Source organism: Cetorhinus maximus, chromosome 8, assembly GCF_964194155.1.
Source record: "Cetorhinus maximus chromosome 8, sCetMax3.hap1.1, whole genome shotgun sequence".
Classification (NCBI taxonomy): Eukaryota; Metazoa; Chordata; class Chondrichthyes; order Lamniformes; family Cetorhinidae; genus Cetorhinus; species Cetorhinus maximus.
The window spans coordinates 108,977,412-109,000,023 of NC_135886.1; the positions used below are offsets into that span (position 1 = coordinate 108,977,412).

The window sequence follows — 22,612 nt, forward strand, 5'->3', positions numbered from 1 at the left end:
ACTCTGGCGACTCAATATAAAATGAAGGCGAATAGATGCAGAAAATCTCTAACTCAAGCTGGAGGAGAGTTAAACCTATAGTGTAATCTTGCTTTGTAATCAGAATTGCTCTCATTTTGACTGAACAAGGCGGCAAGCCAGGAAAAACTAATTTTGTCTATTCAAGTGCACAGTAAAACTTTGTATGTATTAAGTAGCAACAATGCCTTATGGTGCACTGAAATGCAAAAGCTTGTGCTTACGTGACCAGCCCTGTTAATTTGGCTACCAATTATCTTCTAAGCTGTCACGTTTCAAAACCGATGGTGTGACCCCGTCTTAACATAGGATTCTTAGCCTTTTAAAATTTATGTCAGACCCAGGTACATAACATAGTCAAACAGTTATCCTCTCACTTTTAAACCTATGTAGGAGATTTTGCTGTCTCTCTTTCTCCCCTCCCCACCAAGTTTCATTGGCATGGATAGATCGTGCAGTTGCTCCTGGAGCAGCCAAGTACAGTAAAGATGACTGCTATCACTGCCTCATATCTTCAATACTACTCAAGGGGCCCCTGGCCCAATGGTTGTGTGATATTGGATGCACAACCAAAACTTCTAGGTAGAAAAATAGTTGTAGTTGTGACATTCTGGAGATTCAACCTGTCTCCTGTAATGTATTCTTGGAACCCTTATGAGGCCAGAACAGGAGAAGGCCATTCAATGCCTCAAGTCTGTTCTGGCATTTGATTAGTTCATGCTTGACCTTTCACTCATCGCAGAGGTCTTGTAAGCTTCATTTGAGCCACCATTCACACTCTTGTGGGGGACAGTTCTAGATTTGTCTTGTTCTTTGTGTGACCAAGTACTCTGTGATTTCACTTCTGAATAGCTTGGCTCTTATTTTGAAATGAGCTCTGGTATCGTTTTGATCAATTTATACTGTTTTTCCAGAAGGCCAGTAGATCCTTTCTGACATGCATGATGGGTCATGACCAATGCAGTATACAACTGAGGCATATCTTTCTTAGTGTTCCAGAACGGGTGTTAAACTTCCATAGAACCATAGAACACTACAGCACAGAAAACAGGCCCTTCTAGTCTGTGCCGAAATATTATTCCGCTAGTCCCATTGACCTGCACCTAGTCCATAACCCTCCAGACCTCTCCCATCCATGTATCTATCCAATTTATTCTTAAAACTTAAGAGTGAGCCTGCATTTACCACGTCATGGTAGCTCATTCCACACTCTTACCACTCTGAGTGAAGAAGTTCCCCCTAATGTTCCCCCTAAACCTTTCCCCTTTCATCCTAAAGCCATGTCCTCTCGTGTTTATCTCTCCTAATCTAAGTGGAAAGAGCCTACTCGCATTTACTCTGTCTATACCCCTCATAACCTTGTAAACTTCTATCAAATCTCCCCTCATTCTTCTACGCTCCAAGGAATAAAGTCCGAACCTGTTTAATCTTTCCCTGTAACTCAACTACTTAAGACCCGGCAACATCCTAGTAAATCTTCTCTGCACTCTCTCAATCTTACTGATATCCTTCCTGTAGTTAGGCGACCAGAACTGCACACAATACTCCAAAGTTGGCCTCACCAATGTCTTATACAATCTCACCATAACATCCCAACTCCTATACTCAATACTTTGATTTATGAAGGCCAGTATGCCAGAAGCTTTCTTTACAACCTTGTCTATCTGTGACGCCACTTTAATGTAATTATATATCTGAACTCCCAGATCCCTTTGTTTCTCCGCACTCCTCAGTGCCCTACCATTTACTGTGTATGTCCTACCTTGGTTTGACCTTCCAAAATGTACCACCTCACACTTTCCGCATTAAATTCCATCTGCCATTTTCTGGCCCATTTTTCCAGTTGGTCCAGATCTCTCTGCAAGCTTTGAAAGCCTTCCTTGCTGTCCACAACGCCTCCAATCTTAGTGTCATCAGCAAACTTGCTGATCCAATTCACCACATTATCATCCAAATCATTGATATACACAACAAACAACAATGGTCCCAGCACAGATCCCTGAGGCACACCACTAGTCACAGGCCTCCAGTCTGAGAAGCAATCATCCACTACCACTCTCTGTCTTCTCCCACACAGCCAATTTCGAATCCAGTTTACAACCTCTCCATGGATACCAAGTGTCTGAACCTTCTGAACTAACCCCTCATGTGGGACCTTGTCAAAGGCCTTACTAAAGTCCATGTAGACAACATCCACAACCTTTCCTTCATCTACTTTCTTGGTAAACTCCTCGAAAAACTCTACAAGGTTCGTTAAACACGATGTACCACGCACAAAGCCATGCTGACTATCCTTAATCAGCCCTTGGCTGTCCAAATAATTATATATCCGATCTCTCAGAACACCTTCCAATAATTTACCTACTACTGACGTCAGGCTCACTGGCCTGTAATTACCTGGTTTACTTTTGGAGCCTTTTTTAAACAACGGAACAACGTGAGCTACCCTCCAATCCTCCGGCACCTCACCCGTGGCTAAGGACATTTTAAATATTTCTGCCAGGGCCCCTGCAATTTCTACACTAGTCTCCCTCAAGGTCCGAGGGAATATCACGTCAGGCCCGGGGGATTTATCTACCTTTATTCGCTGTAAGGCAGCAAGCACCTCCCCTTTAATCTCTATGTTCCATGACACTACTGCTTGTTTCCCTTCCTTCCTTATGCACTATGCCAGTTTCCTGAGTAAATACTGATGCAAAAAAACTGTTTAAGATCTCCCCCATCTCGTGAGGCTCCACACATAGACGACCAATCTGATCTTCAAGGGGACCAATTGTGTCCCTTACTATCCTTTTACTCTTAATATACTTGTAGAAACCCTTCGGGTTTACTTTCACATTATCTGCCAAAGCAACCTCATGTCTTCCTTTTGCCTTCCTGATTTCCTTCTTTAGTATTTTCTTACATTTTCTATACTCTACAAGTACCTCATTTGCTCCTTGTTGCCTATACCTGCTATATACCTCTCTCTTCTTCTTAACTAGGTCGCCAATATCCCTTGAAAACCAAGGTTCCCAATGCCTGTTAACTTTGCCTTTAATCCTTACAGGAACATGTAAACTCTGCACTCTCAAAATTTCGCCTTTGAATGCCTTCCACTTACTGGACACATCCTTGCCAGAAAACAACTTATCCCAATCCACTTTTCCTAGATCCTTTCTCATTTCCACAAAATTGGCCTTTCTCCAATTTAGAATCGCAACTCGAGGACCAGACCTATCCTTATCCATAATTAGCTTAAAACTAATGACATTGTGGTCACTGGACCCAAAATGTTCGCCTACACATACTTCTGTCACCTGACCTGTCTGGTTCCCTAATAGGAGATCAAGTATTGCATCCTCTCTCGTTGGTACCTCTATATATTGATTTAGAAAACTTTCCTGAACTCATTTGACAAACTCCAAGCCATCCAGCCCTTTTACAGTATGGGAGTCCCAGTCAATATGTGGAAAGTTAAAATCTCCTACTATCACAACTTTCTGTTTCTTACATCGGTCTGCTATTTCTCTACAGATTTGCTCCTCCAATTCTCTCTGACTATTGGGCGGTCTATAATACAACCCTATTAGTGTGGTCACACCTTTCCCATTCCTCAGCTCCACCCATATGGCCTCTGTAACTCTTTCGAGTACATTCACAGTTCTTGGTTTCCGGGAGTGGGACATGAACCCACAACCTTCTGATTCAAAGGCGAGGGTGCTATGAACTGAGCCACAGCTGACACCTCCTTATGGCCTCTGTAACTCTTTCGAGTTATCAACAGTCACAGATTGCAACTCTTTTGAGTACGTTCACAGTTCTTGGTTTCTGGGCGTGGGACATGAACCCACAACCTTCTGATTCAAAGGCGAGGGTGCTATGAACTGAGCCACAGCTGACACCTCCTTATGGCCTCTGTAGACGAGCCCTCCGGGCTGTCCTGCTTACGCACAGCTGTGATATTTTCCCTGACTAGTAATGCCACTCCTCCCCCTTTCATCCCTCCCCCCATCACGTCTGAAACAATGGAACCCCGGAACATTGAGCTGCCAGTCCTGCCCCTCCTGCAACCAAGTCTCTCTAATAGCAATAATGTCAATTATTGCCCTAAGCTCATCTGCCTTTCTGACAATACTCCTTGCATTGAAATAGATGCACCTGAGAACATTTTTATCACGTACAGACCCTTGATTTCTGTCTATATATGCATTCCTCGCTTGACCTTTATCCTCCTTCACCTCACTATCTGCTCTAACACTCTGGTTCCCCTCCCCCTGCAAATCTAGTTTAAACGCCCCGGAGCAGCACTAGCAAACCTACCCGCAAGGATGTTAGTCCCCCTCCAGTTCAGGTGCAAACCGTCCCGTCGGAACAGGTCCCACCTTCCCTGGAACAGAGCCCAGTTGTCCAGAAACATGCAGCCCTCCCTCCTGCACCATCTCCTTAGCCACGTATTTAGCTGCATTATCCTCCTATTTCTAGCCTCACTAGCACGTGGCATGGGTAGCACTCCTGAGATCGTAACCCTGGAGGTCCTGTCCTTCAACTTTGCACCTAACTCCCTAAACTCTCTTTGCAGGACTTCCTCCTCCTTCCTATCCACGTCATTGGTCCCTCCATGGACCACGACATCTGGCTGCTCACCCTCCCTCCTGAGAATACTGAGAACTCGATCCGAGATATCGCGGACCCTGGCACCAAGGAGGCAACAGACCATCCGGGATTCTCGATCTCTCCCACAGAACCTCCTATCTGTCCCCCTAACTATCGAATCCCCTATCACTACTGCTGTCCTCTTTTCCCTCCCACCTTTCTGAGCTGAGGGTCCAGCCTCGGCGCCAGAGACGCGACCACTACAACTTGCCACTGGTAGGTCGCCCCCACCAACAGTATCCAAAACGGTATACCTATTGTTGATGGGAACGGCCACAGTTGTGCTCTGCTCTTTCTGTCTATTCCCCTTCCCTCTCCTGACATTCACCCAGCTGCCTGCCTCCTGACTTTTAGGGGTGACTGTTTCCCTGAAACTCCTGTCTATTACTGCCTCTGCCTCCCGAATGATCCGAAGTTCATCCAGCTACAGCTCCAGTTCCCTAACTCGCCTTCTTAGGAGCTGCAGCTGGATGCACCTTTTGCAGGTGTAATCATCAGGGACAATTGTGCTGTCCATGACTTCCCACATGCTGCATTCGGAGCACTCGACTGCCCCAACTGCTTCCTCCATTACCTACTCCTAATTTACTTAAAAGGACTTTACCCGGCCCTACCCCACTGGGAGCAAGCTCGTCCTCAGCCTCTGCTCGCCTAAGCCTCTCGAGCCAAAGCCTCAAAGCTCCACTCCTTCACTGGGCCACTCACACACTGGTCGCTCCCCTTCAGCTTCCCCTCTTATTTGCAATATCCGCGCTCTTTTTCAACTGACCTGCCTTCAAGATCCGCGCTCTTTTTCAAATAACCTCCCCCACACTCTCCGCGCTCTTTTTCAACTGACCTGCCTTCAAGATCTGCGCTCTTTTTCCTTATTACTCCTAGTTGCAGTATTAGAATCTTTCAGGGAAGATGTATGATTAAAGGTTCTTCTGGAGGCTTTGTGTTCTTGTGCAAAAACATATTTAAGTCAACCTGTAAGATATATAAGCAGGCACCACCAGGCTCTTGTTTTCAATGGCCTTATCTTCCAACATTTTTCCCATTCAGCTCTTGGAGATTTAACCAAGAATATATGTTGATCTAGTACTGCTGTTTCACTGTGGGGGGAGATGAGGTGACTTGTCTTTGAAATTTTTTTGCATCTAGAGTTGTCGAGTAAGCATGAGAGCTGACTTGCTTTCTATTTTTAAAGCAGAGGTACAATCCTAGAAGCTAGAGTTAAGGTTATATCCGATGGGGTTGGTGGGGGTTTGGCAGCTTGGTCATGGGGGTTGTATTTTGTTAGAACAAAATTTTATTTGTTATGTGACTGAAAATTAATGCCTACTCATTTTGATTATAGGAAACTAGAACTCTGGCTGAAATTGCAAAGGCGGAACTTGATGATACTACGCTAAGAGGGAGACAGATAAGAATTCGATTCGCAACACATGGTGCTGCTCTCACAGTGAAGAACCTTCCTCAGTTTGTATCAAATGAGCTGTTGGATGAGGCGTTTTCTATCTTTGGGCCAGTGGAAAGAGCAGTGGTGATTGTAGATGACCGTGGAAAACCAACTGGTAAAGGCATTGTGGAGTTTGCAGCAAAACCTGCAGCACGCAAGGCTCTGGACAGATGCACAGATGGTGCATTCTTATTGACAGCGTGAGTAATGAGCATAAAGATTCATTGTGGAGAGGTTGCAGGCAAGAATATTTTGTTTTGAACTTTTTTCTGTTTCAGCTCACTTTTTAATGTGTTGGAAATTCTAATGTGGATATGAGTGGAAACTCCATCTGTTGTAGTGCTTAACCCTACATGGGTACCAGGTTATATTCCTGGTTTTGTTGTTAGCTGATTTAGTTGGTGTACTATAATTGGCTTAAGTGCTTGGGGGGTTAGGGAGGTGAAAGTGTATGGGGATCGTCTTTTTAGAAATTGGTTGCGTAGAAAATGGTACCAGGTTTGAGTTTTAGTTCCTTCAGAGCATCTGGTAACACAATACCACCCTTGGTTAATGTATCGCAGTTTGGCCCAAAACTGGCTTTAGCATGATTTATGGAAATGGATAGGCCAAGATGTCATTTAAAAAAAATTGTTACTGTTGTGTTCCTGAATATTGTTTTCCTGAAGACTTCAAACAGGTTCCTCTTTTAGCTGTGAAGCCATTGTTTCAGTGTAGGAGATTAAAGTTAAGATCTATTCCACAACCTGTTTGGAAAAATGTTCCAGGATGCCAATGGAAGTGAGAGAACCCAGACTTAGATGTGCTGTCTCGTTGTTTGAGTTGGAGAGGTTTTTCCTGAGACACATTCTGTAATCCAAAGATTCCTAACTATTTTTAATATAAAACAGAAAATGCTGGAAAAACAGCAGGTCTGGCAGCATCTGTGGAGAGAGAAACAGGGTTAACGTTATGAGTCCGTATGACTCTCAAGAATGTTGACTCTGTTTCTCTCTCCACAGAGAAGACCTGAGCTTTTTAAGCATTTTCTGTTTTTATTTTAGATTTCCAGTGTCTGCAGTATTTTGCTTTTATTTATTCATTTTTTTTTTTTTGTTGAGCACTTTTGGAAATTCATTTCTTCTGCAAACCCCACCTCCTCCATTTTCTAAAACTGTATTAAACAAGATTTGATTTTCATGGCTAACATCACCTTTATTGTTGAAGACCAATGCTTTGAATTAAAAAGAAATCCTGCCCCCGCCCCTCCCCACCTCCAAAACCATAAAGATTCTACTCGTGGTACTGCACCCTTGGCTAAAGGTGTTACTACACAAATAATGTCTTATTCTTCAATGACAAGCACATGGTTAATCTGATGATTTTTAGTTCATTTTGTTTTAATTTTCAATGCTAAAATATTAATTGCACCCTGGCGATAGTTGCATGATGGAATAAGATCATTTTTTTCCACAGCCTAAAAACACCGTCATTCATTAATACACAGTGATTTGGAGCATTCTGAATTTCAGTAATTGTTGCCATGTACTACGTTTTGCAATGTATTGTTTGTTACTTAAAAGTAATACCCTGCTTCAAATATATTTAGTCATTGCATTTTTCCATTTTTAGGTTTCCAAGACCTGTGACTGTTGAACCTTTTGATCAATGTGATGATGAAGATGGACTTCAAGAGAAACTGGTCCAGAAAAATCAACATTATCACAAGTATGCATTGACTGTAAATTGTTTTTATATGTGCTCAAATTTCTGTTCCTTACCTCTATTAAAGTTTCCCTCAAGTGAACCATTCTAAAACCATCTAAGAATTTGCCTGTAATTGCATTGATTGAGCACTTGGTAAAATATAGATACGTAGATAAATTAGAAAACCTACATAGTGTTTGTATGGTTGAGTGATTTGATGTGCTAAATGAACTTCAAGGCACAGGTTCAATTCCTAGTTTTTGGGGGGGTGGAAAATTAAGTACTATCTGTCACTGCATACTTCTGTGTATTGCTATAAGTAAAATTTTACTACTTTTGTTTGCCATTTGGTTACAAAATCAAAGGCCAGTTGAGTTGTCACATTTTTTACAGGCTGTGGGCTGGCACAAAAAATAGCCCTGAAATTTACAATGGGGAGTGAGGAGACATTGTCAAATTAATTAGCGGAATAAGTTCCTGGAGTGTGTTGTAGGACATTTGGTCCATCTTGTTTTCGTTAAACTCCCTTCCACAGAATGAGTTCTTCATCAGGAATAGGAAGGTAGGGAGCACATGTAGGCTGTTATTTTTCATGAGTTGGTGAGAGAATGGCCTTGGGAACAGGCCATACCTCTGTTAGGCAAAGAGTAAATTGTAAGGGTCAAGATTAGTCATGATTAGATTTCGCTATCGTATTGCATAGGCATGTTGAGCATTGCAGTGAAATTGCGAATTAGCTAACACTTGGCAACCTGATTAGACTAAACCATTTTAGTAGTCACATCAATTGTTAGTTTGGTAATAAGGAATTTTTCTTTGCATAGTGTATGAACATTTACACTGCTTATTTGTATGTAGGGAGTGCAAATGATGTTACTTTGGCCTCTTGCCTTCAATTATACTTGTCTGTAACTATTGTATGATTTTAAAGGGAACGTGAACAGCCACCTAGATTTGCCCAACATGGGTCATTTGAGTATGAATATGCCATGAGGTGGAAGGCTCTGCTTGAAATGGAGAAACAGCAGCAGGAGCAAGTTGATAGAAATGTAAAGGAAGCACGAGAGAAGCTGGAAGTTGAACTGGAAGCTGCACGTCATGAGCACCAAGTCATGCTGATGAGACAAGGTGGGTTGAGAAGATTGCAATTTGTTTTCTGTGGCATGCCTAAAGGCATTACATGTTGCTGGATAGAGATCATGAATGTGAACTGTGGCTTAAATTTCTTCTGTTTACACAGTCCTCTCTCCATCCTGTGACTTAATCCTTCCTTTCTCTTTTCCTTTTCCCCAACCCACTATCACTAAGGCCAGTTATAGAACCTGGAACTTCTCGGTTTATATTGCCTGCTGGCTTTGCTGGTTGAGCCATCAGGTAAATTATTGAAGGGACAATTTTTAAGGTTGTATCATGGAATGATACTGGACTTTAGTCCATTTGGACTATTGTGCCTATGTCAGCTCTTTGTGAAGTGTTAGCCAATTAATCCCACTCTTCCTGTTCTTCCCTTGCAAGTGTTTGTGCAGTTCCTTTTTGAAAGTTATTGAATTTGCTTCACCACCCTTTCAGGCAGGACATCCCAGATGGAAAGACTTTTTTTAATGTCATCTCTGGAGTTTTAACCCTCGTGTAGTTACTGACCCTTCTGCCATTTCTTATTTCACCTATTGGAACCCATCAAAATTTTGAATGCCACTATCAAATTTTCCCATCTCTCTTCCAAGGAGAGTAATCCCAATTTCTTCAGTCTCTCCATATAACTAATCTTGTTTGCACCTTCACTAAGGCCTTGACATCCTTCCTAACTAGTGTTGCCCAGAATTGACCAAAGCACTCTATTTGGGGACTGACCAGTGTGATATGATAAATTTTTAAAAAGTGAAACAGTCTTGCTTTTGTATTCCTTTTCATAAAGCTAAGGATCCTGTATGCTGCTTTAAAATTTTTCTCAACTTGTCCTGTCATTTAAGTTTTTTGTGCACCGCCACCCATGGGTCTCTGTTCTTGCACCCCCTTGAAAATTATATAATTTGGTTTATATTGCTGTGAATTGAAGCTTTTTTGTGATGAATGGGGAACAAGCCAAGGCTGTTTTCTATGCTTGAATATCGCGCACCAATTTTGCAAATCTAAAGGAGTGTTGCTGCATTCAGTTACTGTTCTGAGCACATCACGAGGATTGGGATTAAACATTCGTCCATTTTGGAAATTCTGTAGAAAGCGTAACTAGGTAAAGTTGCAAATCGGTTCACTTAAAAAATGCAACCGTATCTTCCAGAATTTGCAATGTGTGGCACTTGTGTTGAAAAATGAAATTTTGGTTCAATTCAAACGTTTGTTATTTTTGTCACCAGATTTAATGAGGCGTCAAGAGGAATTGAGGCGCATGGAAGAATTGCATAATCAGGAACTGCAGAAGCGAAAACAAATAGAACTGAGGTAAAGAATGTGTAGTCTTTCTTGCACTAAACCCTTAAGTAAATGCCCAAGCCAAACTTCTGAAGACTGCGTATTCTGACAGATAGTTGGTATCACAATATTGCACATGTTCAGAATCTTCTATTTCACTTTATATTTGATGGCTTGCATCTTGTTTCAGTTACTTGCTGAACTGTGACTGGTTGATACAAAACAGCAATACAGTTGCTGTTGTAATATATTTGAAATTGAGTTAGTTGCTAATATAGATTGAGGGTTAAGAATGCCACTGAGGTTTTTTTTGAAGGAAGGAGAGACCAGTTGAGTGACTAGAAAGTGGCAGTGCTTTGTGATAGAGTAAATCAAATCTACAAGTGTGCTGATTTTGTGGTCAGTGCTGCTTGCATCCCAGCAAAATTTCCAAGTCTGCATTTATGGATACTCTGGTTGCTAGCTAAAAGTAGGTTGCCAAGGTTTTTGATGTTTTTCCTGCTTTTTTTCCCTAGATGGAAACTAGTTTTCTGCTTTTATGCAGGCTGGAAAAAAAAAGACCTGCTTCTTCAGTCTTAGATGGTGTGTTCCACCTTGTGATACAAATTCAGGAATTTTATCATGAATCAATGTTTTTCTGTGGCTAGTCTTTTCATGACTGAATGCTAAACTTAATTATGTGTTGATATTTGAAGAAGTTAGTTACTATGTAGAAATTATCTGTTTCAAATTATCTGTCCAATTTGCAGTGATCATGCCTTACTGGAAGAGGAAGTTTAGTTTCAGTGGCCTGCTTGAATAGCTAAATGTTCAAGTTGAGGTACTTGAGATGACATGCATAATCTGTGGGCAAGAGGAAGTCCGGATGAGTTTTAATAGATTTGACAGCTTAATTTCTTCAGGGTGTTTCTTCACACACTTTGTATAATTGATGCTAAGGATCTTGTTCTTCTCAAACCTTTACAAACATTGAACAATGTACTCTATTCAAGTGGGTGAATACTGCTGAAGTTAAGGTATCTGATAATCACTGAATTGAATTGGCTTTTGTAGTGGTAAGTGGCAGTAACTAGTAAATCTATTAATCTTTATTATGTTTTTAAGTGGGAGTTTTTGATTAGATTTAATAGGCAGTTTGAATAAGGCAGTTTTGAATTAAGAGTAGACTGGACCCTGATTTTTTTTTGAGCAAACAATTTTTTTTGTCCTAACTCGGTGTTTTGAGGGTGAACCTCGAAACATGAAGTGACAGTTTGCTGTATTCCTGTTACAATAGCTACATCCCAAAGAACTGTAGGGTGGCAATTGTTGCACCCCTGTTCATAGAAGGGGAAGCAGATAACCTACAAAATTGCAGGCTTATTTATTTGGGTGCACTTCTGATTGAAATAGATGTTGAAAAAGGTGAATACTTAAAGGGGCATGAATTCATGAAGAACAATTAATCTGCATGGCTATGCTTGACTGATTTTAGTCAAATTATTTTGTGGAAATTGGTTATAAATGAAATGAATGCTGTGGATTTTATGTATGGATTTTCAGAAGGTATTTGATAATTGTTGCGGGGTGCCCCAGGGATAAGCTGGGATTGTTTCCCCAAGTTTGTTAGGGGCATAAAAATATGAGTAAGCCTTTCGGCTCCTTGAGCCCGTTTTGCCAATCAGTTTGAACAAAGCTGATCTGTATCCTAACTGTTTACTTGCCATTGCTGTGTACCCCTTTCCTAACAACATTCAATTTTCTATTGAGCTAACGTTAGCAACGTTTGCAGGGAAAGGAACGTTCCAGATTTTCACTATCCTTGGCATGAAAAAGTGCTTCCTTATATAATCCCAGAACTCTCATTTTAAGGTTATGCATCTTTTTATTCTGGACTCTCCCAAACAGAGGCAGTAGTGCCTCTGACTGTGTCTCATATAAAGTCCTTAAATCATTATAAACATCTCAGTTTTCATCTCATAAATCTTGTATGCTCAAGTGGATACAAATCTAGTCTGTGGACTAAGTCATAAGTTAACTTCAGATTTTTGAGATTCAGATGAATCTGCACTGTATCCTGTTATATGCCAATATACCCATCAAAAGTGTGGTGCCCAGAGCATAGAAAAAGAAGTAGGACACTTAGCCCCTTAAGCCTGTTCCACCATTCAGTAAAATGCCTGCTGATCTGCACCCTAACATTATATACCTACCTGCCTTTACCCCATGTCTCTTAACATTTTTCATTTACAAAGATCTATCAATCTTGGATTTAAAATTAGAAACTGATGCTAGATAATTTGTTTGTGAAAAAGAATTAGAAATTTATCTCCACTTTGCATGCAGAAGTGTTTCCTAATTTCGCTCCTGAAAAATCTGACACTAATTTTTGGACTGTTCCACGAGTCCTTGACTCTCCCACCATTGGAAATTGTTTCTCTCTATCTCGTCTTTCTGTTCCCCTTGATATATTGGAAACTCTGATCAAAGCACCTGTTTTTAAAAAAAACAACCATCTTAATTCCAGGGAATACAACCCCAGTGTGTTAATCTCTCTTCATAGTTTACCCTTTGGAGGGCATCATTCCGGTAAATCTATCCTGCATTCCCTCTAAGGCCAGTATATTCTTTCTGAGCTGCGGTGCTCCAGAATTGTTTGTGGTACTTTTGGTGGAACCAGGTCTTTGTACAGTTGTGGCATGATTTACCACATTTCTACCCATTTTGTGTTCTAGTTGTCTCAATATAAAGGTCTGCATTCCATTTAAACTTCTAGAACATTTTCTATATCTGTTTATAGCATTTTAATGACCTATGGACCTGCACCCTTAAGTCTCTTTTGGATTTCCACTGTTTCTAGCTTTTCTTCATTTCATAAGCACTCTTTTTCTCCTTTTTGGAGTCCAAAGTGGATGTGTTTGCCTGCATTGAGCAAAACTAGGCAAATCGGGGTCATTCACTTTGTAAATGGAAGCATAAAATTACACTCTTACAATGTTGCCTATCTTTGTGCAATCAGAAGATAGGGATATGTGGCTTTACATTCTATCAGCACAGTCATTAACGAATGCAGTGATTAGTTGAGGCCCCCACATAAGACCTTGCCAGACACCACTGGTCACATCTGCTAATCTAGAGTACCTGCCCATTAAGTTTACTCTATTGGCTGAGTGGCAGGAGACAATCGGCCAGTTGACCCAGATCAATAGTTTGTTTTCAAGCTCATGAACTTCACCTTTAGCTAGCAGTCTCGTATGAGGAGCTTTATCAAATGCCTTCTAGGAGTCCATGTAAGCAACATTTATAAGCATTCATACAAAAGCAAAACACTACAGATGCTGGACAACTGAAATAAGAACAAAAATGCTGGAAAAACTCAACAGGTCAGCCTGTGGAAAGAAACAATTTGTTTCAGGTCAATGATGTTTCATAGAACTGAAGAAAGAAATGTAAGAGTTTTTAAGCTAAAGGAAGGTGGGGGGTGAGGGCTGGAAGAAGAAAGGCAAAGGTATGTGGGTGGAGACCAGGGGAGATAAAATAACAAAAGATTTCATGATGCAACAGCTGAAGAGTGGCAGTGGACATATAAAGAAACAAAGGTTGTATCCAAATGAGGTGTGAATCCAAATGAGATGTGAATTGCTTCATGAAAACCACCTGAATGCAACATGAAGAAAACAACATAACACGAGTGACTAGCAAAACAAAAGAAGAAAACACAGAGCAAGATGGAGGCGGATAAAAGCAACTTACTGCAGATGCTGGAAATCTGAAACAAAAACAAATATTGCTGGAAAAACTCAACAAGCCTGACAGCATCTGTGGAGAGAAAGACAGAGTAAATGTTTCGAGTCCATATGACTTCTTCAGAACTAAAGAGAAGTAGAAATGTGGTGAAATATAAATTGTTAAGGGTAGTGAGACAGGTAAAGCTGGATAGAAGGCCAGTGATGGGTGGAGGCAAAGGAGAGATTGCAAAAGATGTCATAAACAAAAGGTCGAAGGGGTGCTGATGGTGGTGATACTGGCTAAAGGAGGTGCTAATGCTCACATTGACTAGAAAGCAGGATGAGCAAGTGACAAATGGCCCGGGTGGGATGGAGGGAGGGGTTGGTGTGGGAGAAAAGATCGAAATAGGCTAAAAGATGGGGATAAAACAATGAATGGAAATAAATTTTTAAAAAATAATAATAAAAATAGGTGGGAAAAAATATTTATATAATAATTTAAAAAATGAGTATTGAAAAGGGATCAAAAAGGGGTGAGGATGGAGGATAGAGTTCATGATCTGAAGTCATTGAACTCAATGTTAAGTTGGAAGGCTGTAAAGTGCCTAATCGGAAGATGAGGTGCTGTTTCTCCAGTTTGGGTTGAGCTTCACTGGAACATTGCAGTAGTCCAAGGACGGACATGTGGGCATGAGACCAGGGTGATGTGTTGAAATGGCAAGCGACAGGAAGGTCTAGGCCATGCTTGCGAACAGACTGAAGGTGTTCTGCAAAGCGGTCACCCAGTCTGCGTTTGGCCTCCCCAATGTAGAGAAGACTGCATTGGGAGCAGCGAATGTAGTAGACCAAATTGAGGGAAGTGTGTTTGGCCCCTTGGGTGGTGAGGAGGGAGGAAGTAAAGGGGCACGTGTTGCACCTTCTGTGATTGCATGGGAAGGTGCCGTGGGAGAGTGTTGAGGTGTAGGGGGTGATGGAGGAGTGGACCAGGGTGTCCCGGAGGGAACGGTCCCTACGGATTGCTGATGGGGGGGTGAAGGGAAGATGTGTTTGGTGGTGGCATCATGCTGAAGTTGGTGGAGGCGGAGGTTATGATCCAGAATTGTTGAGCTCAGTGAGCCCAGAAAGCTGTATAGTGCTGAGACTAAAAATGAGGTGCGGTTCCTTGAGCTTGCATTGAGCACTGTAGCAGGCCATGGGCAGGAAGGTCGGCATGGAAGCAGGTGGAGCATTAAAATGATAGGCAACTGGAAGCTCGGGTCATGCTTGTAGACTGTACAGAGGTGTTTCACAGAGCGGTCACCCAGTCTGCGTTTGGTCTCCCCAGTGGAGAGGAGACCATGTCGTGAGCACTGAATACAGTATACTAAATTGAAAGACTAATTTTCGATTCAACAGTCATCGGTTCCAAATGGTAATAAATAAAGAAACAATAGCTTGTATAAACTATGTACGCGATACCATTAAATTGTGAAAAAGCCTTTCGTAGCCCCATCACGTCTATTAAAGATGATTGAATTCTCCGATAAATGGTATAATAAATGAAGCAAGTGTTCTCTTACTGGTTAAATGTTATAGATCAGCACCACCTAGTGGAAATTCTAGAAAGAAGTGCAAGTAAATCGCTGGTTCATTTCGATTGTGTGTTTGGGGCCTTGGGCAGTGAGAAGGCAGGAGGTAAAAGGCAGATGTTACATCTTCAATGCTTGAATGGAAAGGTGCGTAGGGGAGGAGGGAGTGTTGGGAGTGATTTGTGGAGTGGACTTAGGGACTGTTCCCTCAATGACATCCATGGAATGCTGATAGTGGAGGATAGGGAAGATTTAGTTACATTATGTTGGTGGAGGATGATCCATTGAAATGGAGGCTGGTTAGCTGGGAGGGAGAAGCGATTACATTATTTGGACATGTTGGAGGGAAAAAGGAAGACATGTCTGAAGTGCTGTGTGGAAGGATGCAGCATTAGAACAGATGCAATGGAAGAACTGGGAGAATGGAATGGAGTCTTTACAGGAAGCAGGGTGTGAGGAAGTATAGCTGAGGTAGCTATGAGAGTTTATGGGTTTGTCATGAATCTCCAGAATTAGGGACAGAAGTTGAGGAAGGGAAGAGTCAGATAGGCCAGGTGAAGTTGAGGGGAGGGTAGAAATGAGGTTTTCCAGTTCATGGCGAGAGCAAGAGGTGCCACCGATAGTCATTGATGTACTGGCAAAAGAAATGGGGCTCATGATCCCACAAAAAGGCAGAGATATCTGGGACCTATGCATGTGCCCATAGCGGCACCTTTTATTTGGAGGAAGTGACTGGAGTAGATGGAGAGACTGAGAACAAGCTCAGCCAGTAGAGGGTGGTGATGGTGGATGGGAATTGGTTGGGCTTCCATTAAAGATTAGCTCGGAGACCATCCTGGTGGGGGATAGAAGTGTAGAGGGATTGGACGTCTATAGTGAAGAGGCAGTTGGGCCAGGAAACTGTTGAAGTGACATAGGGCACCAGAAGAGTCGTGGGTTTAGGTAGGAAGTGATTTTTAAAAAAAATCATTTTACTAGATGTGGGTTTCGCTGGCTAAGCCAGCATTTATTGACCATCCCTAATTAGCCTTGAGAAGATGGTGGTGAGCTGCCGCCTTGAACTGCTGCAGTCCCTGTGGTGGAGGTATGTCCACAGTGCTGTTGGGGGTGGGGGGGCGGTGCGTGGTGAGTGCCAGGATTTTGACCCAGGGACGGTGATATATTTTCAAGTCGGGATACTGAGTGGCTTGGAGGGGAACTTCCAACTGCCCTTGCTCTTCTAGAAGGTAGCAGTTGTGGGTTTGGAAGGTGCTGCTTAGGAGCAATGGTGAATTTCTACAGTGCATCTTGCAGATGGTACACACTGCTGCTACTGTGTGTTGGTGGTGGAGGGAGTGACTATTTGTGGAGGGGGTGCCAATCAAGTTGGCTGCTTCGTCCTGGACGGTATCAAGCCTCTTGACTGTTGTTGGAGCTGCACTCATTCAGGCAAGTGGAGAGTATTCCATCACACTCCTGACTTGTGGACAGGCTTTGGGGAGTCCGGAGGTGAATTGCTCCCCACAGGATTCCTAGCCTCTGTCCGGCTTGTGTAGCCACAGTATTTATATGGCTAGTCCAGTTCGTTTCTGGTTAATGGTTACCTCCCTCCAGGATGTTGATAGTGGGGGAATAATGGTAATGCCATTGAATGTCAAGAGACGATGCTTAGAATCTCTCTTGTTGGAGTTGGTACCAAGGAAGGGAAAAATGGGAGTTCAGATAGAAAGAATTAAGTTCAATGGGACAAGGTCGGGCTGAAACTATGGGTCGACTGGGGCAGCCCTGTTTATGTACTTTGAGAAGGAGGTGGAAGTGGGCTCTTCGAGAACTGAGGTTGGAGGCAGTGGAGGGAACATTTGCCAAGGATATGAGGTCAGTGAAGGTCCTTGGCACTTGATGTTCAGTAGTGGGGTCATGGTCCTGGGAAGGCAAGAGAAAGTGCCCGAGTTGATGTTTGGCCTGTGCTGGTTGTCGGTATGCCAGACCAGAATAGCGCCACCCACGTCACCAGATTTTATGACTGTTTTAGCCCTCCAAGAATGGAGTGCAGCAAATTCAGAGGGAGACATGTTAAAGTGAGTTAGCAGGGCAGAGAAATTGATGAGGCTAATGTCATGCTGGCAGTTCTCTAAAATGATCCAGGGAACAGTCCATTTGGAGAGAGAATGTTGGGAAACTAGCGAAGGGATCCATTAAATGGGGGTGGTGGTTTTGGGGGGTGGGAGAGAGACTCCTGGTGAATAAGTGGGTGTGGAGGTGATGGAAGAAGAGCTTAGCGTTGTCAAGCTTGAAATTTCATAGAAGTGGGATGTAAGGTGGTGAAGCTGAGGCCTTTGCTAAGGACCGAGCATTCAGGATCAGAGAGGGGAAGATCATAAGGTATTGTGAATATCTGGCAAGGGGTGAGACTCTGAGAGGGGGTCGGAAGGAAGGGAAGGGGAGGAAGGATCCAGAGGGATGTTGGTATCTGAGTTGTTGAAGCTTGTGGTCCTTCACACCTGAAAGAAAGATTAAAAAGCTTTTTTGTTACATTGCTGAATGAGGTGAAGGATGAAATGAAACTGTGGACCAGGACAGCTTTGAGATTGAGTGAGTTGAAGTTGCTTAAGGGAGAGGTCGAGCGTGCACATGTTGTGGTGCATGACATTGAGTGTGCATCCTGGGATGTTAGAACAATGGTTCAAAGGGTTCTGGAATTCTTAGAGAGATGTGATTATTACAAGAAGGGTGGAATTTAAACTGCAATCCATGAGATTGTTGCTGATGAAGCAAATGTGGCTCTGGAAGCGGATTTTTTTTTAGCTATCTGATGAAACATGTGAAAGCAAGTAGAAAGCAAAGGCTGTCAACAAGGAAGAAGAGCCAAATGGAAATCCCAGCAGAGAAGAGCAGAAGTTCAAGGTAGGCATTCCTGGAAGAGAAGTGGCAGTGAATTAAATACTAGTGCCAGAGGGGCTCTGATTCGGTCCATCAGTCTGATGTTAGCTCAGTGCTTTCGGTCTACAGCAATGAGGGAGACCCAAGCTTGTATGAGGAATATTACATCAGCCTCAAGGGCTTCATCGAGACGGCACTGGATGCCTTCAAAGCCGAACTGTCCACCCTGCTGTACCTGGTGTTTGTGCACCTTTACCTGGAACTGGTTTATAATGAGCTTGAGAGGGAAGCTAGGCATTTATTACACAGGTGAGGGGCTCCCAACATCCATAATAACATAATATCAATATAATACTGATAGGGAACTATATAAAGCACTGTTTAGACCACAGCTGGAGCACTGCACACAGTTCTGCTCTCCACATCACTGGAGAGGGACAGAGGAGTTAACGAGAATGATACCTGGACTCGAAGGGTTAAATTACAAGGAGAGGTTTCCACAAACTGGGGTTGTATTCCCTGGAATTTAGAAGGCCTTCAACATAATATGAGAAACTATTTCCCCTGATTGTAGAGTCTAGGACTAGGGGACAGAGTCTTAAAAATTAGAGCCAGAGTTTTCAGGAGTGAAATATGGAAACACTTCAGGTGCAGACTGGGTGGTAGAAGTTTAGAACACTCTTCCACAAACAGCAATTTATGCTAGCTTATATCAGTCGTTAATTTTAGATCTGAGATTAATAGATTTTTGTTATCGCAAGTTATTAAGGGATAAGGACCAAAGGCAGGTACATGGAGTTTGGTCACAGATCAATCATGATACATTGAATGGTGGTAGAACAAGCTGGAGGGCTGAATGACCTCCTCCTGTTCCTATTCCTTGCACAGTGAAGTTCCTATCCATTTTTTTCCTCCCCCTTCCAGATCAACAGGTACTTTCCTCCTTTATTTCCACTTTCCCAAAAAATTCCTTCCTGCCTGCATCCCATTATGCTCGCACACACTCCCTCTCATATTTTGTGTTGACAGGAATTTCCCCTTGAAGATGAGTTCTCTCTTTTCCCCCTTGGTCAGCATCTTGAAGGCTTCCCTCCCACCTTTCCAGCGCCCCAAACATCTCTTTCTCATGACCACAGCACTCTTGTATCATTGGAAGTTTTGGTGGGGTCAGATCCCTTGTGCACAAAACTATACAAGGCACAAGTTAGACCACACCTAGAATACCGTGAAGAGTTTTGGCCCCCTTATCTAAGGAAAGATATACTGGCATTGGAGGCAGTCCAGAGAAGGTTCACTAGGTTGATCCTAGGGATGAAGGGATTTTCTTATGAGGAGAGGTTGAGTAGATTGGGCCTGTACTCATTGGAAATTAGAAGAATGAGAGGCGACCTTATTGAAACATAAGATCCTTAGGGGGCTTGACAGGGTAGATGCTGAGAGGTTGTTTCCCCTTGTGGGAGAGTCTAAGGCCAAAGGGCATAATCTTAGAGTGAGGGGTCGCCCATTTAAGACAAAGATGAGGAGGAATTTCTTCTCAGAGTAATGAATCTGTGGAATTCTTTACTGTAGAGGGCTGTAGAGGCTGGGTCGTTCAGTATATTCAAGGTTGTGAGAGACATTTTTAATCAGTAAAGGAACTGAGAGTTATGGGAGAAAGGCAGGAAAGTGGAGTTGAGGATTATCAGATCAGCCATAATCTCATTGAATGGCAGAGCAGACTTGATGGGCCGAATGGCCTGTTTTGCTCCTACATCTTATGGTTTTAGTACAAAAACAAAATACTGCCGATGCTAGAAATCTGAAAATCTCAGGTCAGGCAGCATCCGTTGAGAGAAACAGTTGACATTTCCGGTCTGACATTTCACTAGAACTGATGATAGAAATGTAAGCGTTTCTAAGTCAAGAGGGAGCGGGGAGGAGACGGGAAAAACAATGGAGAAGGTCTGTGATAGAGCCTGGGGAGATTAAAAAGATTTCATGATGCAACAGTCCAAAGAGAGTGGTAATGGATATAGTAATAAAACACACAAATGGAGTGTGAATTGTTATGTAAAAATTCTTATCCATAGATATTCTGTTGTCCACTACTTTAGCCACCTCTTTAAAAATAATTCCATCAGATTTATCAGACAAGACCGCCCCTTACAAATCCATGCTGGCTCTGATAAGCTGAAATTTTTAAAGATGATCTGTCGCCCCATAATAACAGGAGCTTGTTATATCACCTTTAAATAATGTCCCAAGGTGCTTCACAGGAGCATTATCAAACTAAGTATGACACCAAGCCACATAAGGTGATAGGTCAGCTGACCAAAAGCTTGATTGAAGGGGTAGGTTTAAAGAAGTGTCTTAAAGGATGAAAGTGAAGTAGAGAGGTGGAGAGACGAAGAGAGGGAATTCAAGAGCTTGGGGTTAAGGAAATGGAAAACTTGGCTGCCAGTGGTGGAGTGATTATAATTGGGAATGAACAAGAGGCTAGAATTAGAGGAGTGCAGATATCTTGGAGCATTGTAGGGTTGGAAGAGATTAGAGATGGGGTTGCGCAAGGCCATGGAGAAATTTTAAAACCAGGATGACAATTCTAAAAAATGAGACATTGGCTCCAGGTCAAGCAATGTAGGTCGGCACACATGGGTGATAGGGGAGCGGGACTTGCTGTGGGTTAGAATATGGGTTGCAGAATTTTGGATGACCTCAAGTTTGCAGAGATAATGTGGGAGACCAGCCAGGAGTGCATTGGAATAGTTGAGCCTAGAGGTGTTGAAGTCATGGACAAGTGTTTTAGCAGGTCAGCTGAGATGGACAAAGTTGAGCCATGTCACGGATGTGCAAATAGTTTGAGTGATGGCACGAATATAAGGTAGTAAGCCCATCTCGGGATCAAATGCGACATCAAAATTCTGAACAGACTGGCTTATTTATCTTTACTGACTATCCTTAATTATAGACCAAGCAATTTTCTGATGATAAATGTTAGGCTGACTTATCCATAATTCCCCAGTTTCCCTTTGTCACCATTTTTAAATAGTGGATTGATGTGCAATTTTCCAATGTAATGGAATGATTCTCGAATTGAGAGAACTTTGGCAGATTGTAGGAGTGGGTCAAACTGGAAGCTTGTGGGAAATTATTTATGTTCGTGAAAGGAGCAGATATGCTCACTGAAGTGAAGTTTGAACTAATATTTTTGGGGTGGGTGAAAGAAGAATAATAAATACTATTCCAGAGGGTAATGTTTGTGGAGGAATAGATATCTAGGAAAGCAAATACATAGATCTTAAAAGGTGAAGATGCAATTGGGATAAGGCTACGAAATGGCAGTTTTTCTATAGGGGGTATTGAACATGAACAAGCAAGTGATGAATCTGTGCAAGACTTTGGCTAGCACATTAGTAAGGAGTTTTGTGTGCATTTCTGCACACATTATTGGATAGATATTAGAGCCAGCAATTGGTCACGTTTACAGTGGACTGGAATTATCCTGTGTTTGTGAGTAATGGAAAAGGGTAGGAATCGAAGGTTGGAAAATAGTTAAAAGATCATCTCCACTGGGCAGTCATTATTCAGTGGGGCATAGACTGAAGTTTATTGCCACAAGAACATAAAGACTTGTTTACCATGGGTGTCTCATGTGCAGAGTAGTAGTTCTCAAACTAGTCTGCAGGCGTCTCTGAGCCTGTAGCGACTTAAAAGGAGTCTGAAATAATTTGCAAGTTCTCATTGAGGTGCATTGTGGTCGAAAGGATACAATATCTTTAAGTAAATACAGATTTTTAAACATTAAAACACCCTTTACGAGCAGCACTTTCATTTTGAGTATTATAATTTAAATGGGGAGGTCCATGTTCGTTGATTCATTTATTTGAAAAGGGTTCCTTTTTCATGGGATGAACAGGGAGGAACTTAAAAAGGAAATTAGGAGAGCAAAAAGGGGGCATGAAAAAACATTGGCAGGTAAAATAAAGGAAAATCCAAAGTTATTTTACAAGTACATTAAGAGTAAGAGGATAACTAGGGAAAGAGTACTGCTGGCAATAATTTTCAATACCTCTCTGGCCACAGGAGAGGTGCCAGGGGACTGGAGGACAGCCAATGTGGTACCGTTATTCTAGAAGGGAGGAAGGGATAAACGAGGGAACTACAGGCCAGTCAGTCTAACCTTAGTGGTGGGGAAACTATTGGAAGCAATTCTGAGGGACAGAGTTAATCTATACTTGCAGAGGCAGGGATTAATCAAGGACCGTCAGCATGGTTTTGTTAAGGGGAGGTCATGTCTGACCAATTTGATT

General features: G+C 42.4%; 1 protein-coding gene across 4 annotated transcripts in view; it reads left to right on the forward strand.

The window, feature by feature from the left end:
- Positions 1-22,612, forward strand: part of LOC144683873 (non-POU domain-containing octamer-binding protein-like) — a 66,044-nt gene that overhangs the window by 11,783 nt on the left and 31,649 nt on the right. For all 4 annotated transcript variants that reach the window (XM_078547400.1, XM_078547398.1, XM_078547399.1 and 1 more), the window contains exons 3-6: positions 5,993-6,294; positions 7,706-7,801; positions 8,712-8,908; positions 10,135-10,219. In XM_078547400.1, the coding sequence (XP_078403526.1) occupies positions 5,993-6,294; positions 7,706-7,801; positions 8,712-8,908; positions 10,135-10,219 (680 nt within the window). The remainder of the gene's footprint in view (positions 1-5,992; positions 6,295-7,705; positions 7,802-8,711; positions 8,909-10,134; positions 10,220-22,612) is intronic.